This window comes from Rhinichthys klamathensis, unplaced genomic scaffold (assembly GCF_029890125.1).
Source record: "Rhinichthys klamathensis goyatoka isolate OS25496 unplaced genomic scaffold, OSU_Roscu_1.1 h1tg000487l_1, whole genome shotgun sequence".
Lineage (NCBI taxonomy): Eukaryota > Metazoa > Chordata > Actinopteri > Cypriniformes > Leuciscidae > Rhinichthys > Rhinichthys klamathensis.
The window spans coordinates 514,329-538,518 of NW_026606974.1; the positions used below are offsets into that span (position 1 = coordinate 514,329).

Here is a 24,190-nt window from a genome sequence, read left to right on the forward strand (position 1 = left end):
GAATCCAATTGCAAGCACATTTAATAATAAAACAAACAAAAGAAACTCAGACTAGGACCACAGAAAAAAGCAACCATTACAACTTTAAGAACTCACCAGGACTGAACTAAAACACAGGGCTTAAATACAGAGGACCGGGTGAGTGAAACAAGACACAGCTGGGCAATTAACTAAGAACACAGGTGGAAAACATGAACACAAACGAGGAGCGGGAAAACTAGAAAGGACTAAACCAAATACACAATAATAGGGGGAACACAAGACAGACAGGAACAAGACACGAACCCACATCGTGACAACAGCATTAGGTGATTTATTTTTGGGGAACAATTAACATAACACATTAACGTATCTACTGTACCTAATATTTATCCAGAGGAATTGATATTGAATCAATATCAGAATCAAAATCACAAGAATTGAAATTTGTGTTAAGCAATAGTAGCATACCAGTCTTTTTGTACCATGTAAACATTGTGTTTATAGTTAATAAACTTGATACAATTATGTTTAGTTACCAAATAATTTGACAATCACAAACTTATTGTGATGCAAGTTTTTTTTTTTTTTACACATCCCCCCAATCCACCCATTTTATGTTATGTTACATTTACACTATTTACAATGACAGGGCCTGCCCTCTTGTCTTTTTGGCTTGTTGTTTCTGATTACACTTTAATCCAGATAATATCACAGAAGGGAATATCAAAACAAAATAAAGTTAAAACTTGTTTTGAACAATTTCTTTGTCATCTGCAGATTGATTTTAAGTAGGGAGAGAAACAAAATCGATTTAAATCGTAAATCGGATTTTTTGTGAAAAAATCAGGGGATTTTTTTTTAGGCCATATCGCCCAGCCCTAGTACACGTGCGAGAGATCACTTCCGGCGCTTGCCGGAAAAGACCTCTTTTACTGTCTATGGAAAAGACCGAAGCGCCGGCGCTCTGTGCATGCGCTATCAGATCACTTGGACGTGGCTGTGTTTACAAGAGGTAAAAACGATATAAATACTGTTCGTTTTCTCACACATACTGCTTGTTTCGTGTCTTAGGCCATCAATGTGTACTTACATTTACGAGTCATTAAATCATGTTTAATTTGGACTTCTCTGTGCATGCTCTTTGAGGAAGTTACCATAGACCTGCATTATATGACTGACAGACAAGAACGGTTTGACCTAAAAATATCAAAATTGAAACTCAGTGTTTCCCCTACCATTGTTTTGGGGGGGCGGCCCGAACTCCTTGTTTTGAAGGGGTTCAAAACGGAAGAAGAGACGCTTTTTTCTGCTGGACAAGTAAGACATTTCAATAGTTCAATCGTGTAGCAGTACCACAATTGTTTGCTTAATTCACACAGTTATGGAGTTTCCTTTGTTGTGCCTTTCTCGTTTAGCTATTATGGAGAATATGAATTCTGAACTGCAGGTAACCATAAAACACATTAAATGTAGTCACGCAAAGCTGATGTTGTTAACATTAACAATTTGAGAACAAAGTATAATTTGCACGGTTCGACATAAGCGATCATTAGATTTAATCAGCGCGATTTACTGCAGTGCAATCAATGCATTTTTCCCGTAGTTGATCTGAACAAAAGTGAATGTTACTTACTTGTTCAGATGACATTTTCCGGTGAAAATTCTTTTGTTGGTCATCCCGTACTTCCAAAAAGTAGAATGTGTGATTCTGAATGCCAGTATCCACACCGGCGCTGTGACCGACAGCCGCGACGCGCACTCTCCTCACAACATTGTGTTCATCCGCGCTGTTTGATGCCGATGTACAACTCACGTAAAATTAATAATTCCGCGAATGACTGCAATTGCAGACTTCAAACAGAGATGGCGACAAAGAGGAAAAGCTACGGACTGCAGCTTTAATTTTTTCCCATGATTATGTAATTATGATTTCACAGCATACCCACATCCAATTTAGACTGTCCCTTTGTTATCAGAGACACAAGTGGCATAATAATGAAGCGTGAACAAGTTATAGTGTTTCTGTATGTGTCTTGAGTGTTGCTGTGTGCATTCATCATCCAAACCTCCGTTACAGGAGACACTGTGCTGCACCCTCAGAGATGATGGCATGATAAGTGTTTTGTGTGCTGTGGAAAGTCACACTACAGATGTGAGATGGGCCACCCTCCTGACAGACTCCACACAGTGGATGAATTATACATGACTAAAGCCCCAGCTCACAGCGAGGCTGGCTGACATTAAGGCAAAATGGCAATTGTGACACATAACAGTTTTGATGTATTTAAAGCGCTCATGCTCGAGCAAGTGTGAGCTAAGTACATAACATGCTGGAATTCACTCTGAAGAATAATGTGCCATGTTGAGGAATTAATCAGTAAACTACCAGAGCCTTTTCTCCTATTTGTTTCTGCCACATATGGCATTCGTGGTTAGCGGTACAGACTGGTTTTCTATGAGATCTTGTGTTGTCAACTTTGCCAAGAACAAAAAAATGGCTGCTCTTTTTCTTCTTCTTCTTTGTTTACTGTGCATAGTAATCTCATAATCAATAGAAATATGAGAAATAATAATTGCACAGGAAGGAAAGTTTTGTTTAGAAGTTATAAGGTCACTACAATGAGGAAGAACTTGTATCTTTTAAAAATATTTTCTAAAGTTTAAAAGGGTCACTTGCATGTAAAAAAAAAAATTGTATTTGTCTTGTTGCTCACTAAAAAACAACAACAATGAAATATTCTTAAAACTACTTCAATTAGTTTGAGAAGCAAAATTGTGTATGATAGTACAACTTGCAGCTTCAGAAAATACTGTATACACTACCCTTAAAAAGCCTAAAGGTTGGTAAGATTTTTTAATGTTTTTGAAAGAAGTCTCTTATATAGCGTTGCAAAAATAGACTAAAACAGTAATATTGTGAAATATTATTATAATTTAAAATAACTGTTTTCTATTATAATATACTTTAAAATGTAATTTATTCCAGTCATGGTAAAGCTGAAGTGTAACCTTGAATTAAATGTATTTTTCTTAAGACATTAGCAAACTGTAAACTGGTTTAAGCATAATCTGTTCCATACACGAAAATATTTTTTTTATCTAGATTTCATCTTTATCCTAACATTTTCATTTGGAACAATTCTGTCTGTTTACTTGATCCATTCCACCTGAAAACACATTCACAAGATTAAATATGGAATTTGAAATATGAAAAGTATGTCTCAACGTAGAAACTAAAACTTCTTGGCAAAGTTTCAAGTTAAGTTAAAATTTGGATCAGCTGGGTCACTTATGAGGTAAAAAGAGGTGATGCGGAGGCATATTTGGGCGGTTTGTAGATGTCAAAGTTCACCTCTAATTCTGGTCATCTCTTTCTGGTTTTCTTTAATGAATATGCACCATCTCACCTTCCACTTCCAGGGCTCAGGCAGGTGGAAAATATGAGATAATAACAATAATCTTCATTCCGTGAAAGCACCTGGTTGAAGGACATTGCTTTCACCGTATAATTTAAACAACTGATTGTATTTGAAAGTGGATAGAGCTTGAATGTTTCTCCTTGAAGAAATTTATTTTTTTTTTATTTTTTTTTATGGGTGAATTGTTAAAGGCAGGCCGCAACCATTCGGGCTCATTAGAAAGCAAGGGAAATAAATACGAAGGAAATTAAAGAGATGTGTGATGGTGGTTAACAGTAGCTGCTCATTCTTCAGTGGGTTTTCACATTAGTGCAGGCGGAGACCTTACTGAGGTGACAGCTCTCTGAATGGGGAACTCAGGTACAACATCCTGGATGCGAATTTGTATGGCCTCCCCGTAAATCTCAGGGTTGATTTACAGGTGACAGCACTGCCAAAGAGTGGGAGTTACCGAGTGATCACGGGATTTGATCTCGCAGGCGTAAGACTTTACTTTAACCAACTGTCATTCAGGGGTGTCGTTGCAGCTCCACAGCAAGTCAGACCAGATTCCCAGATATTCATATTCAGACTGTCATTTTGCAAGTTGCAAGTTTTGATCTTTGAAATGCAATGACTTATTATTCTCCTCTGTGGTTGTTAAATGGATAGTTTACTTAAAAATGTATGTTTTGTCCTTGTTTTATCATATAATAAAAGCGAATGCGGTTTCTGTGAAAGTATCTGTCAAACTTTCAAGAAAAGGGGAAAAAACGTCTCATAGAAGTGCTACATTCCAAGTCTTCTGAAGCCATACATATTAAGGTCCATTATCTCTTGGCAATAGTGTATCGATGTATATCAATTAGGGCTGGGCAATTTTTTTATTTTTCAATTAATCGTTTAAAAAAAAAAATGTGGTCGATTCGATATCTCAAAAACCACGAATCAATCTTTTTTCCCTATGTATTTTTTGCAAACATTGAACATAAAATCTGATTGACGTTAATTTTATTACTAGTCTTCTCCGCTAGATGTCATCCTCTTATTTACCTAGCGCGTGTTGTTACAGCGGGACCCTGTCATTCATTCTGTGCTGAACATGGCGGATGCAGGTGCGGCTTTCAGCTTGAAAGATGCTTCGGACAGTTGAAGGAACTTTAACTGTCCCTGTCGGACCAGTGCTGCATGGTCACGGAAGTTAATCATTTGCACGCATTTTCAAGCCTTACCAATTTAAAGCTGGAGTCCGCAGTTTTTCCTCTTTGTCGCCATCTCTGTTCGAAATCTGCAATTGCAGTCATTTGCGGAATTATCAACTTTACGTGAGTTGTACTTCGACACGGCACAGCCCAGATGAATCCAATGTTTGAGGAGAGTGTGCGGCTGTCAGCCACCGCGCTGATGTGGATACTGGCATTCAGAATCACAGATTATTCTTTTTGGAAGTATGACCAACATAATAATTTTCACCGGAAAATGTCATCTGAACAAGTAAGTAACATCCACTTTTGTTCTGGTTCTGACATTGCAGTAAATCGCGCTGATTAAATCTAAAAATCGCTTATCTTATCACGCAAAACCGTGCAAATTATACGTTGTTCTCAAATTGTTAATGTTAACAACGTCAGCATTGCGTGACTACATGTAATGTCCTTCCGATATGTATCCTTGTTTTCGCATGAGTCCGGTTGCAGTCTCTTTTTTTCTGTAAGTTAGCCACTCCGAAGTCCGAACGAAGTCTTTTGCATTTTACAACGGGTGAATCTCCAGTTGTCACTGATGATTGTCGTTTGAACCTTTCTGGATCCGCCATCAAATTGATAAGTTTAATTATATCAAGTGCTGTGAGAAAAGGCTATAAATCTCCACCTCCAGCATCCTCACACGCAATATAGCCTACAAGCAGTGTTAGGAATAACGCCGTTTAAAAGAACGGCGGTAGGTAACGACGTTATTTTTTCAGTAACGGGGAAATCTAACTAATTACTTTTTCCGTCGTTACAACGCCGTTAACGTTACTGGACGTTAAATGCGGTGCGTTACTATGCGTTGATTCATGGGCGTCAGTTTGGTTTGAAAGTGCTGGGTACAACGGCGCAATATACGTAAATATACGGTTAGTAAAAAATATACTAATGTCATAGAACGGATACCTAATACAAATAAATAAAACATATCCAGTTAACTAGCAGAGCATTCATTTAGTTTGCTATTAAATAAGAGATCTAGCGCTTAAATCTGTTGTTTTTGAGATCCAGCTGAGCGCTCGTGGTGCTGCGATCAGTGTCATGGATACAGTTGTTCTCTTGTGGCTCGCGGCGCGCGCAGTCTTCACTCGGACGCGCGCTTCAATCTATCGCCGTTGCGGATACTCTATATTCATTCCGGTGAAATCACAAAATAAAATGCACACAAACACAAATGAACAAAACACTTGGAAGTACAGGTTGTTAACTTGACCAGTTGTCTCAGGTTGAGAGAGTTTGATTTAATTCGCTAGAGTTAAATGCACTTTATATGGTATAACTGTTTACTTTTCTTACAAAGATAATAGTTGAGGTGGAGGATAAACCTCTTGCTGTCTGTCGACGTGCAATAAATATCGAAAGTTACTACAAACACCTGTCTGTTCTACTCATTTCAACTGACTTGTGAAAACTGCACAAAAAAAATCCAAATTCTTTGACATATAGCAACTTTTTTTTAAACAGTAACGCAAATAGTTACTTTCCCTGGTAACGAGTAACTTTTATTATAGAGTAATTCAGTTACTAACTCAGTTACTTTTTGGAACAAGTAGTGAGTAACTATAACTAATTACTTTTTTAAAGTAACGTTCCCAACACTGCCTACTAGCCAAGACTCCTTCTTTATGTGTACAGATGTGACGTAATGACACAAAGACATGCTCGAATCTCCCGCAGAAATCCACCAGTAACACTGGAATTAAAAACATTATTACAAGCTTACCGTTTTGAATCGAGGCAAGCAGATAGTTTTGAACACTGGCTGGTTATGTATTTTCTCAAATATATATTTTGGATAATTTTTAACCCCAAAAAAGCTACGGACTGCAGCTTTAAGCATTGAAGAGAACTCGTGCACAATGTGTGAGGAGTTTTGTGTGCGCACAGAGCTGCGAGTCTCAGACAGCGTGCAAATAATAAAACAAATTCTCTTTCACGCCTCCTTGCGCCTAAACGATAAAATTCACACAAGTTATCTAAAAGAATATGTACTATACTTTGTACATTTGTGTTGATGTTGTATTGCAAAACAATTTTGCTGCTATTGAGATGGGATACGGGTAAGGTTGGGGAAAGGTTTCGTGGTATGGGTAGGTTAAGGGGTAAGGGATTGGTCAACAGAGTAATTATAGATGTAATTACAGAGATTAATTACATGCAGGTATTTTAAAAAAATGTAGTCCTAAAATTAAGTAAATCGTAAAATCATGTGTACACAAATAAGTGCATTGTATCAAATGATTAATTTAAATGTCACTACATAGTGGGACCATTTTATCTAACATAACATATGGGCGTATAATACGCTGGGGATGCAGGGAAACGTGTCACCCTCACTTTTAATAAAGCGTAAACTTTTCCCCGCACTTTTTTCGATCAAGTGTGTTCCCATTTCCATGGGCCAATGTTAATAAATCAAGACTTAAATTTAAATTAACAGAGAAAATGAATTAAGTTGTAGGGGGTGTAACGTTTCACAAAACTGACTGTTCAGTTTGTACATCGGTTTTGAAGTCACGGTACGCTTTGGTACAGCAGGGGGGAGAAAACTAAACATAAAATTGCTTTTGTTTTTTTAAACAGTGGTTTACTGTCGTTACGTTAATTAAATTATAGTGCATATATTTAGCGATAGAGTTCATTTCTGTAGCGAACTAAGAAGCTGTGGACACTGAATGATTTGCCTGAGGTAAATGTTATGTTACATTGTTTACAAGCTGTTTTATTGATGTCTTTCTGCCGCTGGAACACTGATTGATCTTTCAACATACCTTCAGATGTTCATTCATGTTTATTCTGTAACTAGTATTAAAGAGGAAGAGAGGATCACGTTCACCCAAACAATAATAATTTCAGACCAAATTTCCCATTCACAGTACATTCTTTAACATTTTTCCTTTTGTGTTTGATGGAAGAAATAAAGGGGTGAAAATGGTGAACTATCCCTTTAAGGAACATCAGAGATGTAGGTCTATTTGCTAATTTCATGAGCCTGATTTTGCCCAGGAGATGACTCTGTTTAACTTGGACAGATCTTTTGCTTAAGGATTTTCCTAGATTTCAGTGTGAGCATCTCAATCTCCTCTGTGCAAACTTTCAGCTCGGTGCCAGAATCAATACCTTCCTCCTTGGCAATGGACGACACAACTCGCAACATCAACTTTAATTGCATATTCAACAAAGAAAAAAATCAGCATGGATGCAGCTTGGATGGATGCAAATATTTAGCATTTCACTGTCTAATATAGAGATATATTTGATCGGGTTAAGCACACTCTGTAACAACCTTGAACTTTTTCTTGGCATTAGGACAAGCCTTAGAGGTGCATCTTAGTCTAGTAGAAGTTATGCCAAATGCTTTAATTAAGCTGAACCATCTGCCTCGGAGTCAAACTTTTGACTGTATATACACAGTCACGTACACTTTTTGTGAGTTACTATAATGACCTCAGACATCAACATGATTGGGCCATATCATTAATACTAACAGCGGCCACTTTGTCTACTACTGTTTGAGTGTCAAGAGGTGGTGATGTACTTTTTTTCTCGATGAGGGCTTCTTGTTAACATATTAGGCTGATCTAAGGAGTTTCATAGGTAATTTAAACATCAGTTACTAAGCTAATAATGCGAAATCTGCTTCTTTTTTCTGAAGCATTACAAAGTCCTATTGCATAAAACAAATATATTTTTTCTATTTTTTCCTGTTTAATATGTGGTTTTGAATTAAAATGTGTATAATATATATATATATATATTTTTTTTTTTTAATTAAACACTTAGTGCAGTTAAGTAGGGTGAAGTGTGGTGGCGAGGAATGGCATGATTTTTTTTATTAGTGTTACCACCCACCTTTGTTGCACTCATTAACATGGTTTAGTGATAAGCAGTTTATTTCTGAATTAATTTGTCGCAGATAAATATGGGAATTTTATATCAGTTTGAGTCACATAGTTAAAAAAACCTACAAGTTAAAAGCCAGATGTGTTACAACCCTCCCCAGTCTCTCCTATCTAACGATTAATGATGAAGACCCCCAGCATAAAGCCCACAGAGCTCTGTTTACCAAGTACAGCCTTCTTTTACCAATTGATGAACATTTTTTATGCCTCTCGTCTCTTTAGTAATTATAAAGTTTATTAGGTGTTTGTGGAAGATTAAAACACTATTAGCGCTGTTCCAGCCGTCAGAATCTCCTGCTGTTCCTTTTGTTTATGACCAAAATGTTTTATGACATCCACATTTAGTCACCTAAACGATTATGGTTAATGAAATGCGGTGCTGGTTCAGTGGGCAGGAGAAACATTGGTGAAGGGTACTTCGTTCTTGTGTCATGTTGGTGTGGAGAGAGAGAAGCAAAGATGAGACACAATGGGAAGAACAGCGTGTAGAAACATATGTGGACAGACAGAGAATATAAAACTGATATTATTACAGGCTGTAATACTATGCCTCTGTTATGGATGTCAATTTTATTCTGTTTATTAGTTTCAAAAACCTTTGCCTTATCCACTATTAAACCTTTGAAGAGAAGTCATTAAAAGTTCAACGGAAACCCTGTAGCTGTCAATACTTTTATAATAAATGAAATGCATGATTGGAGCGAGGAGACAGTTCACTCCCTTCCAAATAATTCAGTTTCTAAGTGGCTAAATGTTTCTTTTTCTCTAGGTGGTGGAAACCAATCTCGTGGCTTTTGACTGTCACTGGATCATCATAAATGAGGTGGGTTCCTTCTAACAATTTTGTGAGAAATCCAGTTTATTCTTCTTGTAAGCACATTTGAATATATTTGCATCTTTACATACCGATTTGTCTAAGTGAGAGGCGGACAATGGCTCATTCAGAGCCTGAAGAAGGTGGCCAGATAAGGACAAATTACAGCACAATGATTTAAATTAGATTTGGCAAGAAGCTAGTAGCGCTCCAAAATAATTCAGCTCTTTCCTTAACGAATAAAGCATTTTTCCAAAATGATCCTGCGACAAGGAGAAGACAATGAAGATATAGACCTTGAACCCATCTGCCTGAATTATAGCTATTTCAATAACTTAAAAGTCAATATCTATGGTAACCTCTATTTATCTCTCTGGTTTTATATAAAAAGGCCATACAAATCATTTTCTATTGGTAGTTTTAAATAATGGACTTCAGTGCATTATGAAACTGTACTGTAACAAATTCACTCCCCAGGCCAAAAACACCTTGTTCTGAATTACAACAGTTTGAAGCCGGCTATGTTTAGAAACTAGGCTTAACCAGTAATGCTGTTGTATTTTTTATTGATTCTGTTATTGCTGAGACCAGAAGAACTAAGTAAGTGTAAAATAAGGGAAAGTCCACCTAACATTTGCTGTTCCTAGATGTGTGTAGCACCAGCCACTGTGCATTTTTTTACAAAGTTAGGAAAATGTGGCTAAATTTAAACAAAAATATTTTTAAGGTCCTCAATGCAAAGCTACGGAGCCCGGGATCGTTTTGCAATCCGTCCCCTCAGTTTATAAACTGTACTCACGAATTCTTAAACTGTTCCCTCGGTTTAACAATTCGTGCCCACGGATTAATAAACCGTACCCACGAGTTCCCAATCCGTGCTCTCAGATTTGTAAACCGTGCCCTCAGTTTTTGCAATCTGTACCCACAAATTCATAAACCGTGCCCACGCTTTCGCAATCCGTACTCACGGGTTTGTAATCCGTACTCACGGGTTTGTGGCTCGTCCCCCAGAGTGTGCCGCGTGATTCAACCAGGCCTCCTGTTTAGATGCAGGATGCATTGTTTTTAAAAGGACTTCACATACAAAAAAAAAATATATATATATATATATATATATATATAACACAAACACAAAGTTATAGGCCTATAAAAATAAAACATTCATAAATTGTTTTATGATTAACATATTCCTGTCTTAAGTGAACTCATTTAAAGTTATAAACGCAAATAATAGGCCTAATAATAATAATTAGGCTATTATTATTACATTTAGGCTACATATTTAGATATAAGATGCTTTTATCAAAAAAAGAAACAAAGCAATTCATCAAATGTCAGTCATACAGGTTAGACAATAATACAGGGCTTAGATTATCATAAATAAACACAAGATTTTGACGCATATCCAAGTGTTTGTGCACAAAAAATAAATACAATTGACTTTTTGCCTTTATTAAACATTTAAAATTTTCGCAAATTAATATGGAAAAAAAATAGATTTTACTTTCTAAAAACTATATTTTGCCCGCAGTGCTAAATGAGAAGAACATGTCTCTGGAACCATAAAGAGAGATGATTTATAGGTGATTTATAGGCTAATCATAATAAATGTTTCTGAAAAATAACGATGGATTTTTATTGTTTAAATGAACAGTTTTCTAGTGACGGGCTAAACATATCTCCATCTCCGCTGTAAAGGATGCACCTTTAGAGAAATGCAGCTTTCGGATTGTAGGCTATAATCAGACGGTATTTGCTTTCGATTCGAATTTCAAGAATTTCAAGCTTTATATAGGCTTTTGTTTCAGTTCATTTATGAGACGCGCTCCGGAGATCATGAAAGCACGCCTGATTGTTTTATTTTATTTTACAAATACACAACGTTTTCTTATTATTGTGAGTTTACACAAATAAAAGTAGTTGCAAATAATGTATTATGTATGTATAATGTATTTTTTATGTATGACCAGAAATGCTAGATTATTTTAAGTTGTTCCACTGTTGATAGGAACATGCAAGCGTTTGCGGCCGCGGCTCAGTGCGCGCTCCACACAAACACTTGGATATGCGTTAAAAACCTGTGTTTGTTTGTTATAATCTTAGCCCATTATTATTGTCTAAGACTGACATTTGACGAATTGCTTTGTTCTTTTTTTTTTCTTTTTTTTTTGTGGATAAAAGCGTCTTCTAAATAGGCCTATGTAGCCTAAATGGATTTTGATAGCCAATTATTATTTGCGTTTATTACTATGAATGAGTTCACCGAAGACAGTAATATGTTTATCCTAACATAAAATAATTTATAACTTATAACCAAATCTTTTACAGTTTTTGAACTGTGTGTTATTATTTTATTTTAATTTTTTTCGCTTATTATACTGAGCTTTTTCCTCAAAAAAAATGGACTTTAAAGATAAAAGTAGCCTATAGGCTAAACTCATTTATAAATGTAGTTTTCTTTAGAAAATGCAAGAAATTATCCATTAAAAAAAAAGGGTTTTAAAAACAATGCAATGCATCCCGCATCTAAACAGGAGGCCTGGTTGAATCACGCGGCACACTCTGGGGGACGAGCCACAAACCCGTGAGTACGGATTACAAACCCGTGAGTACGGATTGCGAAAGCGTGGGCACGGTTTATGAATTTGTGGGTACAGATTGCAAAAACTGAGGGCACGGTTTACAAATCTGAGAGCACGGATTAGGAACTCGTGGGTACGGTTTATTAATCCGTGGGCACGAATTGTTAAACCGAGGGAACAGTTTAAGAATTCGTGAGTACAGTTTATAAACTGAGGGGACGGATTGAAAACCGTCGCCTCGGATTGTTTTTTTTTCCCCACAGGTGACTTCCCGGGCTCCGTACAAAGCATCTCTTTCGGGATGCAAACAAGGCATTGACAGCTGCTACTTGAGTCTTAAAGGCACATCAGCAAAAAAAAAAAAAAGGGAAACCAAGACTCATTTAATTTCAAGAGACTGCCATGACGCATTAAATTGTTTCTGGCACAAAATATTTTGACTAACATTATAGGAGCCCCTTTAGTGAGTCCACACATCCCGTTACAAAAATAAATAACACCGAAAAAGTCTGTTTTTGAAGCTCCAAAGAGCGCATCTATCCATCATAAAAGTAATCCATACGGCTCCAGTGGGTTAATAACGTCCTTCTGAAGCAAAGCGTTTTTGTAAGAAAAACGTCCATATTTAGAACTTTATAAACTATAATCACTGGCTTCTGGTAACGGACGTACACCAGTCTAGTTCTAGCGAAAGAGTGACCTCTGACCTGACGTATGATGTAGGAGAAGAGTAAGCTTAGGCGAGAGTAGACGCCTCTTGCGGTTCTAACAAATAGGGCTGGGCAACAAACTCAAGCTCCTCTTACATTCCTCTTTAAAACATTTTTTATATAACTCTGATTGGCTGAAAGAAGAAAGTCACATACACCTAGGATGGCATTTTTGGGTAAACTAACCCTTTAAGAAATTAAGTACAAGATCAAATGATCTTTCAGCTGCTCAAAATATTATAAGTCAGTTTCTTCTGATCATATAAACTGATTATATAAATTTGATAGAATATTTCACTTTTCAAAGTAACCTTTTGGATAATTTTTTTAAGCCGTCAGACTACTAGGACATTTTAGGCAGGTTGAGAGTTTAGAGCATCTGACGAAAGTTTTATGTCCTCGTAAATAAAACACAAAGGCACATGACGTTACCTTGACATGTCCCTGTATGGACATGCATTGCTCACGGTTGGCCTTACTTGACAGCACTCATAGGGGACAAAACAAGCAGCTGCCAAAACCTGAACCCTAAAATTGGGCCATTACCCTGTAGGCTCGTATTTGTGTCATTCTAATTTAGCGCTCCTAATTAAGCATCAAGGGCCTTTGCGTTTGTCATCCGGGGGTAGAATAAGCCACTCAGTGTCAGTATTTTCTGGTCTGTAAAAGCGTGATGTCCTTGTGCTCTTAAAAGTTGGGCAGCACACTATAAAGGCCTCACATGCCCTCTCGTGATGCCTCCTACATTATTCGCCTTCATTCTTACCCCATTATTAACAGCAGCCCAAACATCGTTTGACAGTGTTCAACTGTGCTTCAGGCGAGATTTTGATTCATCCAATCAGAAACCTTCAAATTACCTTTCAGATAGCAGGTTGCGTTGTAGACAACTTTAATTTTAATCTTATTGAAGGCTGAACGGCTTCGACATTCCAAGTAAGTTTCTCGCCGGTGTGCCACAAGTTCAGATTTAATGACGTACTTCATGAGAGCCAGTCACCAGCAATCACAGCTTTGCAGGTGAGAATGAAACTCAAAAGTGAAGGCTGTCAGAGGGAACAGCTTGGCCGCTCTGAAGTCTACCTTCACTGGGGGACGTTCCCTGTCCATTCTCATCACATCATTCCCAGCTCGCTCACTTTACTCTGCCCGTCTGTGGAAAAGATGTCTTCAGGCTAAAATTAGCAATCATTCCTCCCAAGGCTGCACAAGGACACTCGAGTGCACGCGGTCATGTCTTTCTGCCTTTTGGCAGCACCCTGAATACCCATTCATGAGAATAATTGTAACACTAATGATAATTTTTATGTAGTTATATTTCTCGTATTTAAATTGGACCCAATTTTTAGCTAACTGGGGACTGGAGAATTTGACCTTGACTTGATGAGAGAGGATAACTTTACCATGTGTGAAGAAAGTTTAGTTTGTGTGTCAGAACCAGTGTCAGGTATTAACGTGTTTAATGAAGGAGCAACATTTGTTTAACTGGAACAAATTTTCCCCTTGGTGAGGGCTTTTTTAACCATATAAAAATATAGTGTTGTCCATTTAACTTAATTTCAATCATTTCATAAAATGAATTCTGAATCTGAATAAACACTCTCTAGAAAAAGTACTGTAAATTATTACTATTGATTACTTTATAATCTAATTTATGTTAAACCCACTGCTAGATCACCACATTCACATTTTTAATATTGGAGTCTTCTTGTTTTTGTGGAATTTTGGCCCTGATAGTGGGATTATTCTGGGAACCTGGTTGGTACAGTTTTTTTAAAATATATTTTAAGATATAATATTTAAGAAAGTTAATCCATTATATACTTTGTTGTTAAGCTGTTTATTATTATTATTTTCTTATCAATAAACATATCAATTGTTAATGTAATCTAATTAAGCTAAACTTTTGTCGAATAGTCCATGCTAAGTAAATATTTTCACATGACATGCAGTTGAAAGTGTCCCCTGTATAGAAATTCTGTAATTTGTCAACACAAGCATCAAAAAAGTCCTGTTTGATTTTAGGCCTGGTTTCACAGACAGGGCTTACAGTAGAAAAAAAAAAAAACATTACTGGTGTGCATCTTGAGACAAAACAATGGCACTGACATATTTTAAGATACAGTATGCCAGTGCAAGTTGCTTTTAGTTAAAACAGCTCAAACACATGCATTTTATGGAATGATAATCTCACAAATGCAGTGTTATTATCTGTTGACTTGATGTTCCAAGCAGAAAAACTAATAAATAGATTAAAACAAAACAAAAAACAAAACAAAAAAAACAAAAAAAAAACATGCATTTTAGTCTGAGACTAGGTTTAAGCCTTGTCTGTGAAACTGGGGGTTAAAGTAAATATGAAATAATTAAATATGGATATCTACAGTCACCTGTAGAGTAAGAAAAGAAAGTTTAAGAGAACTGGTAGTAATGTTTTGGTTGCTACATTTTGTTTCATATTTAAAGGTATTGTAGGTAGGAATTTTTTTTAAAACTTTTTGCCAAATTTGTTTAAACTTTCTATATATATCAATGCATAATTAAAATGTAAGTACTCTGGAAAAGAGAGTATAAAAATCGAGTGTCTGTAGTCCTCTCAGGGCTGTAATAAACACAGCTACTTATCTCCATTCACTTCCACCCCCTCCATTCTGGGCTCCTTCCAAAACCACGCCCCCAAAACACATGGACGCGCGATGCCGACAGCTCACAGCTGGAGGACGCGCTTACCAGCGCCCAGCTGAGAGGAGCAGTGCATGTAGTGACATCATGTCAGACTCACATGTAATAAAATACCTAACTTTATCATTATGAATATAAACAACTAACATGGCTGTTAGTACTCACTATCAAGCTAGCATATTGATACTGGTAAAGTTTAAAATATATTGAGTTTGATTCGTTAACGAGCTAGTAACATAAAGCAAAGCTAAAAACAGGTTGCATTGATACACGTTTTCCCATTACAATCAGTGACACTGTGATGAAGGTGAATTTCGTGTAAGATTCATAACATATACGCCGTGTTTTGCATGTAATTGTGTCTCTTACTAGTCTCTTACCCTCCTCGAGTCAAACGAGTGCGCGCATGTGGGCAGCGCATGTAGCAGCGGGGGTGTTGCCATGGTTGCGAGAGAGTGACAGACGCCTAAGCCAATCCATTGTTTCGTCCCGGAAAGAAATAATGAGCTGTGTTTAGTGCAGATTAAACGGTCTAGAGTCACTCGATTTTTATACTCTTTTTATCAGAGTACTTACATTTTAATTATGCATTGATATATATAGAAAGTTTAAACAAATTTGGGAAAAAGTTTTTTAGACCAAAAACGACCTACCCTACCTTTAATCTGTACCCCTTTTTCTTTCTCTCAACCAAAAGTTTGTTATTTACTGAAGTGAGAATCATGATTGTAATATTTCCTCTGGTCCTACTTCTGCTCTTTCTTTTCCATTCAAGTGTGAAACAGAAGCTCTTCTCAGCAAGATGCTGTTTGCCTTTGTAGCCTATTTACACTGCATATGGAAAATCTCTTTTCTTTTGACATTATTTTTTTCTTTCTCTGCTCTTTTCCTCTCACGGGATGCAGGAGATTTCAGACATAGATGTGCAGGAGCTGGTGATGAAGTCTATAGGTCGCCTGACCCTGGTGAGACAGACCTTTCCTTTCCCGCAGAACAACAGTCAGCGCTGCGTCAGGAGCAACCACCGCATCAACGCGTCCCTCTGCGACCCCAAAGACCCAAAGGCACAGATGTTAGAGGTGCGATTCATTCCCCCATACTCACATTTATTCATGTCCATTCAAGTTAATCATAAATCATTTGCCTTAAATGCTTTCATTTCCCTTTTGATTGTGTCCATTAACTGTCATCATTAGCCTTTGAGCTAACTTCCTTAGAAAACTGGAAAATGTCAGTGTGAAAATTAGCAATCTTGTTTTGTTGAGTTTTTTAGTTCTTTTCATTGTGCCTGTGGGTCCCATTCCTGTTTTCTACTATTTATCCAACTGAATGCATTTTCTCACATGTACATTTTCAGAAATTATTTAACAGATGTGATGTGTATTGAGCCGCATTAAATACTGGAAAACATTGCACATTATATCAATACACGCTTTCAAAGCCCCTACTCAATATTAATTCATAGTTGGGTGGGTGTATGTTGGTATCAACAAAGCAAATATATATTTTCAGGAAGACCAGGCGATATTTCAGATATTCACGATATATCACAGTGATTCTAATAATTTTTGCTTTATCATTATTGTTCCTTGTCCTGTGACTTGTGAATGTGAGAGTGTTTAACAGAGATGTTTTAATAGTGTCTATAATTTAAAATTCAGTTGTAAAAATGGCATTAGAGGTTATCATATTGCTTTTGGTGTACAGGACATACATTGAAAATGATTAAATAGTCTGTATAATGTTTTACACTATTTTTACTTTCATAAAGAGATCTAAGAGATGAGATATAATATAATTCAGCACTTATTTTCAGAATGTTAGATATGTGGGGACAAGGACTCTGTGTAGTGTTGAATGCCTACTGTATAAGCTGGACGTGTTTGACATTAAGAATTCAGTTCTGCTCAGTGGTCAGGAGTCCAACCCAGAAGAGCCCAATTTTGCCCTGCTCTGAAGCGTATCACATCCCTCTTTCTTGACATATATCCAACCCTCCCTTTGGAATACCCCTTTGCACCTCCCGTTCCCTTTAAACCACCAATCACCTTCCCTGGAGAGACCCACTAACTCTTGTACATCAAAAAGACTTAATGGATTTCCCTGGTCACCTGATCTTCTCCCCCCTGAATTTAACCCAGTCTTTGTCTGTTTGCCCCTTTGGCACTGGCAGCTTTGTTGCTTCAGTGGTCTCAACTCCTTCTGCAAATGCTATATCATGAAATGGCCTTCTCGGAAAACAGCCCACCCAAAAACGACAGCATCTTATGCCATTTCACTTTGTCTCTAAGACATGAAACATACAGGTAAATCAATAAGTAAGCCCTTTGTGTTTCTTCTCTTGCAGATGAAAACATACAGCAAACAGGGAAAAGCCACAACGCTTGACAAATAAAATCCTTGGTAGTCTTGTGGATTCCCTGTCAAGTCTGCTTCTTTGGGTCATTGGTCTTTTTGTTCGCCCATTCTCCTGGTAGACGGAGAGTTGTTTTGTGGGAGTCGGGAAGTGTAAATACAAGCACCACTAGTGTTGTGTTGGGATGTCGAACCCTATTCCTTTGAAAAATAGAGTATGATCTCGTCTTAACTCCACTATGTGCGCCAGAAACATTAGATGAGAGCATCATCCCCGTCCACACAGTCTGCTTTAAAGCCGATGTACACATATACTGCGTAATTGGCAGTTAGTTTTGTGGATCTCAAAGCTATTACAGCCTTATAGTGGAACGTACCTACAAATGCCTGCTGATGGAGCCAACAGAGCGTGACTCTTAACATAATCAGTATAGCCTTTTCTTTGTGTTTCTCTGATTACTGGTGAACTTATTTTTTCAAAGCGAGTATGCGAATAGCTTACCTGACGAATTGCGTTTTTTACAATTATTATGGCAACGCAAAGCTGATGGCGAGAGGTTTTTCTCAGCTATTTTTCAACATGGTTTGGATTTACTCAGACACTCGATACAGTGTCAAGTATGCAGTGCAGCGCGGGTTAATAAACAACGCTGGAAACCTAATGACCGCTTCACTCTATTTATTACCTTCTCATTAAAATGGAGACAACACATGGGCCGTGCAATCGATCAGAGCGGAATTAAAAAGCCCTTAAAAAGCTTGTGTATGAGTGAAGTTGCTGATTGTCTTGTATAATACGGAATTGTATTTCAAAGTAATAGAATTGTTTTCTGTTTTAAATCTAAAATCAAATTCAAATAATATTAAATGCATTTTAGCATGTAATTCCATACTGTATATGTATGAAAAAATACAACAACAAAAAAATATTGTGAAATAAAATTTTTAAAATGTTTGTAAATAAAATGTGATTTATTTCCTAAATGGCAGAGCTCAATTTTCCGCAGATGTTGCTCAAGTCTTCAGTGTCACGTGATCCTTCAGAAATCATTCTATGAAATTATTACAATTATTTTATTAGATTGGTGATCAAGAAACATTTATTATTATTATTATCAAGGTTGAAAACAGGTGTGCTCCTTAATATTGTTATGGAAACTGTTAGAATGTTTTTTTTTTCTTGATTCTGATCACATACTTTTAAATGGTATTGTATATTTGGTTTAAAATGACAGTTGCAATCAATGGTTTACTTAAATTTCAAATGGAGATGCAGAGTATACTTAATTTTCCTGAGTAAACTGAGTGTGTCTCATTTTCCATAAATAGAAACATAGCAGTATGCAGTTATGCTACAAGACTCAATTCCACAGATCCCATATTGATATTTTGATACAAATCCATTTTTGGTCGAGCTTGTTTACATATACTTAGGACAAAACTCTCTGTTTACATTAAAACCTTGCCAAGATGATCGAATTGCCAAGATGATTTTCTTTAATTGACCTGGTTCTATTGTACCATTCCATTTGTTGTCCCTTGTTATTCATGATCACCGTAGCCTATATGTATGGATAGAAATAATGCCACAGATAGCAGGTGTTAAGTGTGTCTTTTCTATTCCTTATTAAACTCCACTGTCTACTAGGGCTTGTTCAATGTGAGCAGCCTGTTGTCATTTCCACTGTAGAGACCTTTCATCCCAGCTCTACCCACTCAGACATAAATCTTTTTCTTGTAAGAGAATATTAATCTGGTGTCTCTGGCTCTCTGTGCTCACATGGTTTCTTTCTCTTTTTTTTCTTCTTTGTTTCCCTGCTGTTTTTTGTCATCTTGTCAGATCACCAACCGCTACATCTACGACACAGTGCTTCTGCTGGCGAACACCTTCCACAGGAAGCTGGAGGACAGGAAATGGCACAGCATGGCGAGTCTTTCGTGCATCCGCAAGGGCTCCAAACCCTGGCAGGGTGGCAAGTCTATGCTGGATACCGTGAAGAAGGTACAGTACTGTACAGGGCTTGGCGATAAAGATGACGCGTTGGCCTTGCAAACTTAAACTTTTGGTTCTCTGTGATGTACTAAATATATTGCTGTTGTAAATCCTGTTTTAAATATATCTGAATAACAAGGTAAAGTTATCCAGATAGCCAACATAGATTGGATTTTGTTGTAATTGCGAAAAAGAATATTCATGGTCTTGGAAGCATTGAACTTTTTATATAATAATTTATAGCTATCATAGCTATAAATTTATAGCTATTTGTAGCGGTGCAATTTTATTTTTATTAATAATTTTACTGTTATTAGTAGTATTACTGTACATAAATTGCAATGCATTAAGTGCATTATATTTATAGCTTTTGCAATTAAAAACTTTTTGTAAAAAAAACAAACACATTTCTTCAAATTTCCTTACATTTCCTTTAAAATGCAAAATTATTTAATCATTTACTCACCCTCATGTCATTACAAACCCGTTTAACCTTCTTTTTTTTGGTGGAACACCTTAAACATCCTTGCGCTTTTTAATTAATCATTCAGGCCATTTTGGTGAAGTGGATCAATCAATTGTCTTTTTATTTAACTAGTGCAATGCCCTTGCAAAATCTGTTTTTTTGTGTTTTTAGTAATTGTTGGTTTGGTATGTTTGAGTTGCTGAATAGCCTAGGCTACTATTACACAGGAGCCTAAACTCTGAGAAAACGATAACGTTAAGCGCACCAGAATAAAATAAAATATTCAGAAGTAAACAGTGTAGCTGACTTACAGATTCAGTTAACATCCACAAATGAATAAGCGCGAGGATTCAGGGGAGGTTCAGACCTGGAGCAGCTAAACAGTGAACTCCAATAAAACGCTACGCTTGATCAAACAGTTTGTGAATAGGCTACTACAAATGATGGCCGTGAATAAAATATAATATTCAGATATTTTTAAACCACAACCCTCTAATGTCAGAATGTTTATTTTGGGGAGTGACCAGACCACTCAATGTGCAGTGTGGAGGGGGAGTGGCCAATCAGTGTGCAGTGTGATAGGGGGAGTGTTGTTTTTGGCAGCCCTTTTAGTTTTAGTCTTAGTCTTAGTCTTTTGGACGAAAATGCTTTTTAGTTTTAGTCACATTTTAGTCACTTAAAAACATAATAGTTTTAGTCAAGTTTTAGTCGGCGAAAACAAAAAAAGGTTTTAGTCAAGTTTTAGTCAATTTTAGTAAAAAAAAAAAATAGTCTTTAAAAAATAGAGAAAATAAAATGCGGCTGTGTCAAAATTGGTATCAAGTTCAAAAATAGAAAAGAAATAAAAGTGCCACTTTGCAATCTGTTAAAAAAGAAAAGAATATAAATCCATTTGGCAAGACAGGTCTATTTATCCCTGCATCAGTCGCTGCAATGAGCCTGTTTTGAATTGCGCAATTTCTCAAAAGTCATGCTCAATGTTCAGCTGAGATCTGTACTTTGTTTTCAGTGAAACTGAAACAGCTGAAAAGCCCATCTCACAGAGATATGATGTGGCAAAGGGAAGAAGAATGCACACAGGTCTCTACCTTTAGCCTATATATATTTTTTTTTAAATAGATAAAATAGACATAACATACTGTGTTTGATATGGGATTAAAATGATGGGTAGTGTATGGGCAGTGTATAAGATATAAACTAATGATTAATTACTTTAATATTCCTTTGTTCCGATCAGAGGATGTGAGCAGAGAGCGCATTTCTGAATATTCCGCCCCGCTCGCTCATTCAGCTCAGGCTCGCGCGCTCAACCCAGAATGGCCTGCTGGTTCGAGAATATGTGGAATAAGGGTAAAAATAATAACACTGTGGAATAAAGTTTTTATTCTAGTCGACTAGTTGTTCATTTAAGCCATTAGTGGACAAATCACCCCTTTATATTAATTTAATTACTTAAATAGGCTATACGGGATATTGAGCGTTATAGCCGCACTCAAGCGCACGACCGCACGCATAAAGCTTGCCACAAAGAATCGGCAAAAGTAATGATTATGAATGTGTAAAAAAAATAGCAAGGAGACATTTAATTGTTTATTAATAAACTGGAGTTTTCGGTGTCGCTGCAAAGATGAAGTTGACGATGCGGACGCCATGAGCGAATAAAGATAAAACGGAAAATTTCCTCCCGTTTTGGAGGAGACCTGTCACGCCAGTGGGGCGCGCCCCACACTTTGAGAACCGCTGGATTATACTGAAACTGAAACTGAAAGTAGCCTATGTCCATAAATCATCTCGTCGTTTCCGACCAACAAGCCCGTTTGGCATCGCGCCATGGTCCTTCGAAGATGTGTGGTGAGTGACTAGCTAGCCGCAGCCGCAGGTGTGTTGTTGTGTGGAATCTGGTGCGCGCGCGGCATGGGTACCCAAAACAATGATAGGAACCGGCAGCATTGCTGATACTTTTTTAGCTCAAAACAGATTTCACGCAAACAGGCAGAAATGACATGCATTGCGAACGTCAGACTTATAGTCATTTTAGTTCCGTCTCGTCTTGTCAACGAAAACTCGAAAACGTCTCGTCATGTTTTAGTCACCTTAGAGCCATTTTTAGCTAGTCATCGTCGCGTAATTGTCATAAAAAAAAAGTGCGTCAACGAAATCATTTCGTTACCGTCATCGTTGACGAAAACAACATTGGATAGGGGGAGTGGCCACTCAGTGTGCAGTGTGAGAGGGGAAGTGGCCACTCAGTGTGCAGTGTGGAGGGGGAGTGGCCACTCAGTGTGCAGTGTGAGAGGGGGAGTGGCCACTCAGTGTGCAGTGTGAGAGTGGGAGTTGCCACTCAGTGTGCAGTGTGGAGGGGGAGTGGCCACTCAGTGTGCAGTGTGGAGGGGGAGTGGCCACTCAGTGTGCAGTGTGAGAGGGGGAGTGGCCACTCAGTGTGCAGTGTGAGAGTGGGAGTTGCCACTCAGTGTGCAGTGTGGAGGGGGAGTGGCCACTCAGTATGCAGTTTGAGAGTGGGAGTTGCCACTCAGTGTGCAGTGTGAGAGTGGGAGTGGCCACTCAGTGTGCAGTGTGGAGGGGGAGTGGCCACTCAGTGTGCAGTGTGGAGGGGGAGTGGCCACTCAGTATGCAGTGTGAGAGGGGGAGTGGCCACTCAGTGTGCAGTGTGAGAGTGGGAGTGGCCACTCAGTGTGCAGTGTGGAGGGGGAGTGGCCACTCAGTGTGCAGTGTGGAGGGGGAGTGGCCACTCAGTATGCAGTGTGAGAGTGGGAGTTGCCACTCAGTGTGCCGTGTGAGAGTGGGAGTGGCCACTCAGTGTGCAGTGTGGAGGGGGAGTGGCCACTCAGTGTGCAGTGTGGAGGGGGAGTGGCCACTCAGTATGCAGTGTGAGAGTGGGAGTTGCCACTCAGTGTGCAGTGTGAGAGTGGGAGTGGCCACTCAGTGTGCAGTGTGGAGGGGGAGTGGCCACTCAGTATGCAGTGTGAGAGTGGGAGTTGCCACTCAGTGTGCAGTGTGAGAGTGGGAGCGGCCACTCAGTGTGCAGTGTGGAGGGGGAGTGGCCACTCAGTGTGCAGTGTGGAGGGGGAGTGGCCACTCAGTGTGCAGTGTGAGAGTGGGAGTTGCCACTCAGTGTGCAGTGTGAGAGTGGGAGCGGCCACTCAGTGTGCAGTGTGGAGGGGGAGTGGCCACTCAGTGTGCAGTGTGGAGGGGGAGTGGCCACTCAGTATGCAGTGTGAGAGTGGGAGTTGCCACTCAGTGTGCAGTGTGAGAGTGGGAGTGGCCACTCAGTGTGGAGTGGGAGTGGCCACTCAGTGTGCAGTGTGGAGGGGGAGTGGCCACTCAGTGTGAGAGTGTGAGTTGCCACTCAGTGTGCAGTGTGAGCCAGAGTGGCCAGCGACTAGAGCGGCAAAAGCTAATGTGTCCTTCTTTTATCAATAAATTTAACAATATCTTTTGCATTTCTAATTCAAACAACGTCAAACTCGGCACTGCACTTACTCGTGCCCGTAGCAAGACAATGGTCAAGTTTGAAATCCATCGGACTAACGGTTCAAGAGATATGCAAATAACATATATGCCCGTTTAAAATGTTGTGTGTGTTTTTAGTAATTGTTGGTTTGGTGTGTTTGAGTACCGTACTTATTGTTACAATTACACAGCAAAAGTTCAGTGACATTTTTATTTGTGCATGATTGAAAGCAAATACTAATACTGACATAATGACATACAATAAATATGGAAAATTTAACTACATATATAACTAACTACTGACAATTAACTACTTCTGAATAACTACAATATTCAGAAGTAAACAGTGGAGCTGACTTAATGTTTAGCTGATGTTTAATGTTTAGCTGACAGAGTGTTTATTTTTAAACCACAATTTTTAAACCACAACCCTCTCTAATATCAGAATGTTTGTTTTTAAACCACAACTTCAATGTCTGCTTCTTTTACCAATATATTTAACGATATCTTTTGCATTTCTATTCCAAACAACGTCAAACTCAGCACTGCACTTACTCGTGCCGGTAGCAAGACACCTGTCAAATT

General features: G+C 38.1%; 1 protein-coding gene across 4 annotated transcripts in view; it reads left to right on the forward strand.

Annotated features, from left to right (window-relative positions):
* grid2 (glutamate receptor, ionotropic, delta 2) overlaps positions 1-24,190 on the forward strand; it is a 493,389-nt gene that overhangs the window by 302,038 nt on the left and 167,161 nt on the right. For all 4 annotated transcript variants that reach the window (XR_008804120.1, XR_008804121.1, XM_056237495.1 and 1 more), the window contains exons 5-7: positions 9,302-9,355; positions 16,226-16,399; positions 19,516-19,677. Coding sequence is in view for 2 of the 4 variants with exons in the window: in XM_056237495.1 (XP_056093470.1) it covers positions 9,302-9,355; positions 16,226-16,399; positions 19,516-19,677 (390 nt within the window). In the remaining 2 variants the exon portion in view is untranslated. The remainder of the gene's footprint in view (positions 1-9,301; positions 9,356-16,225; positions 16,400-19,515; positions 19,678-24,190) is intronic.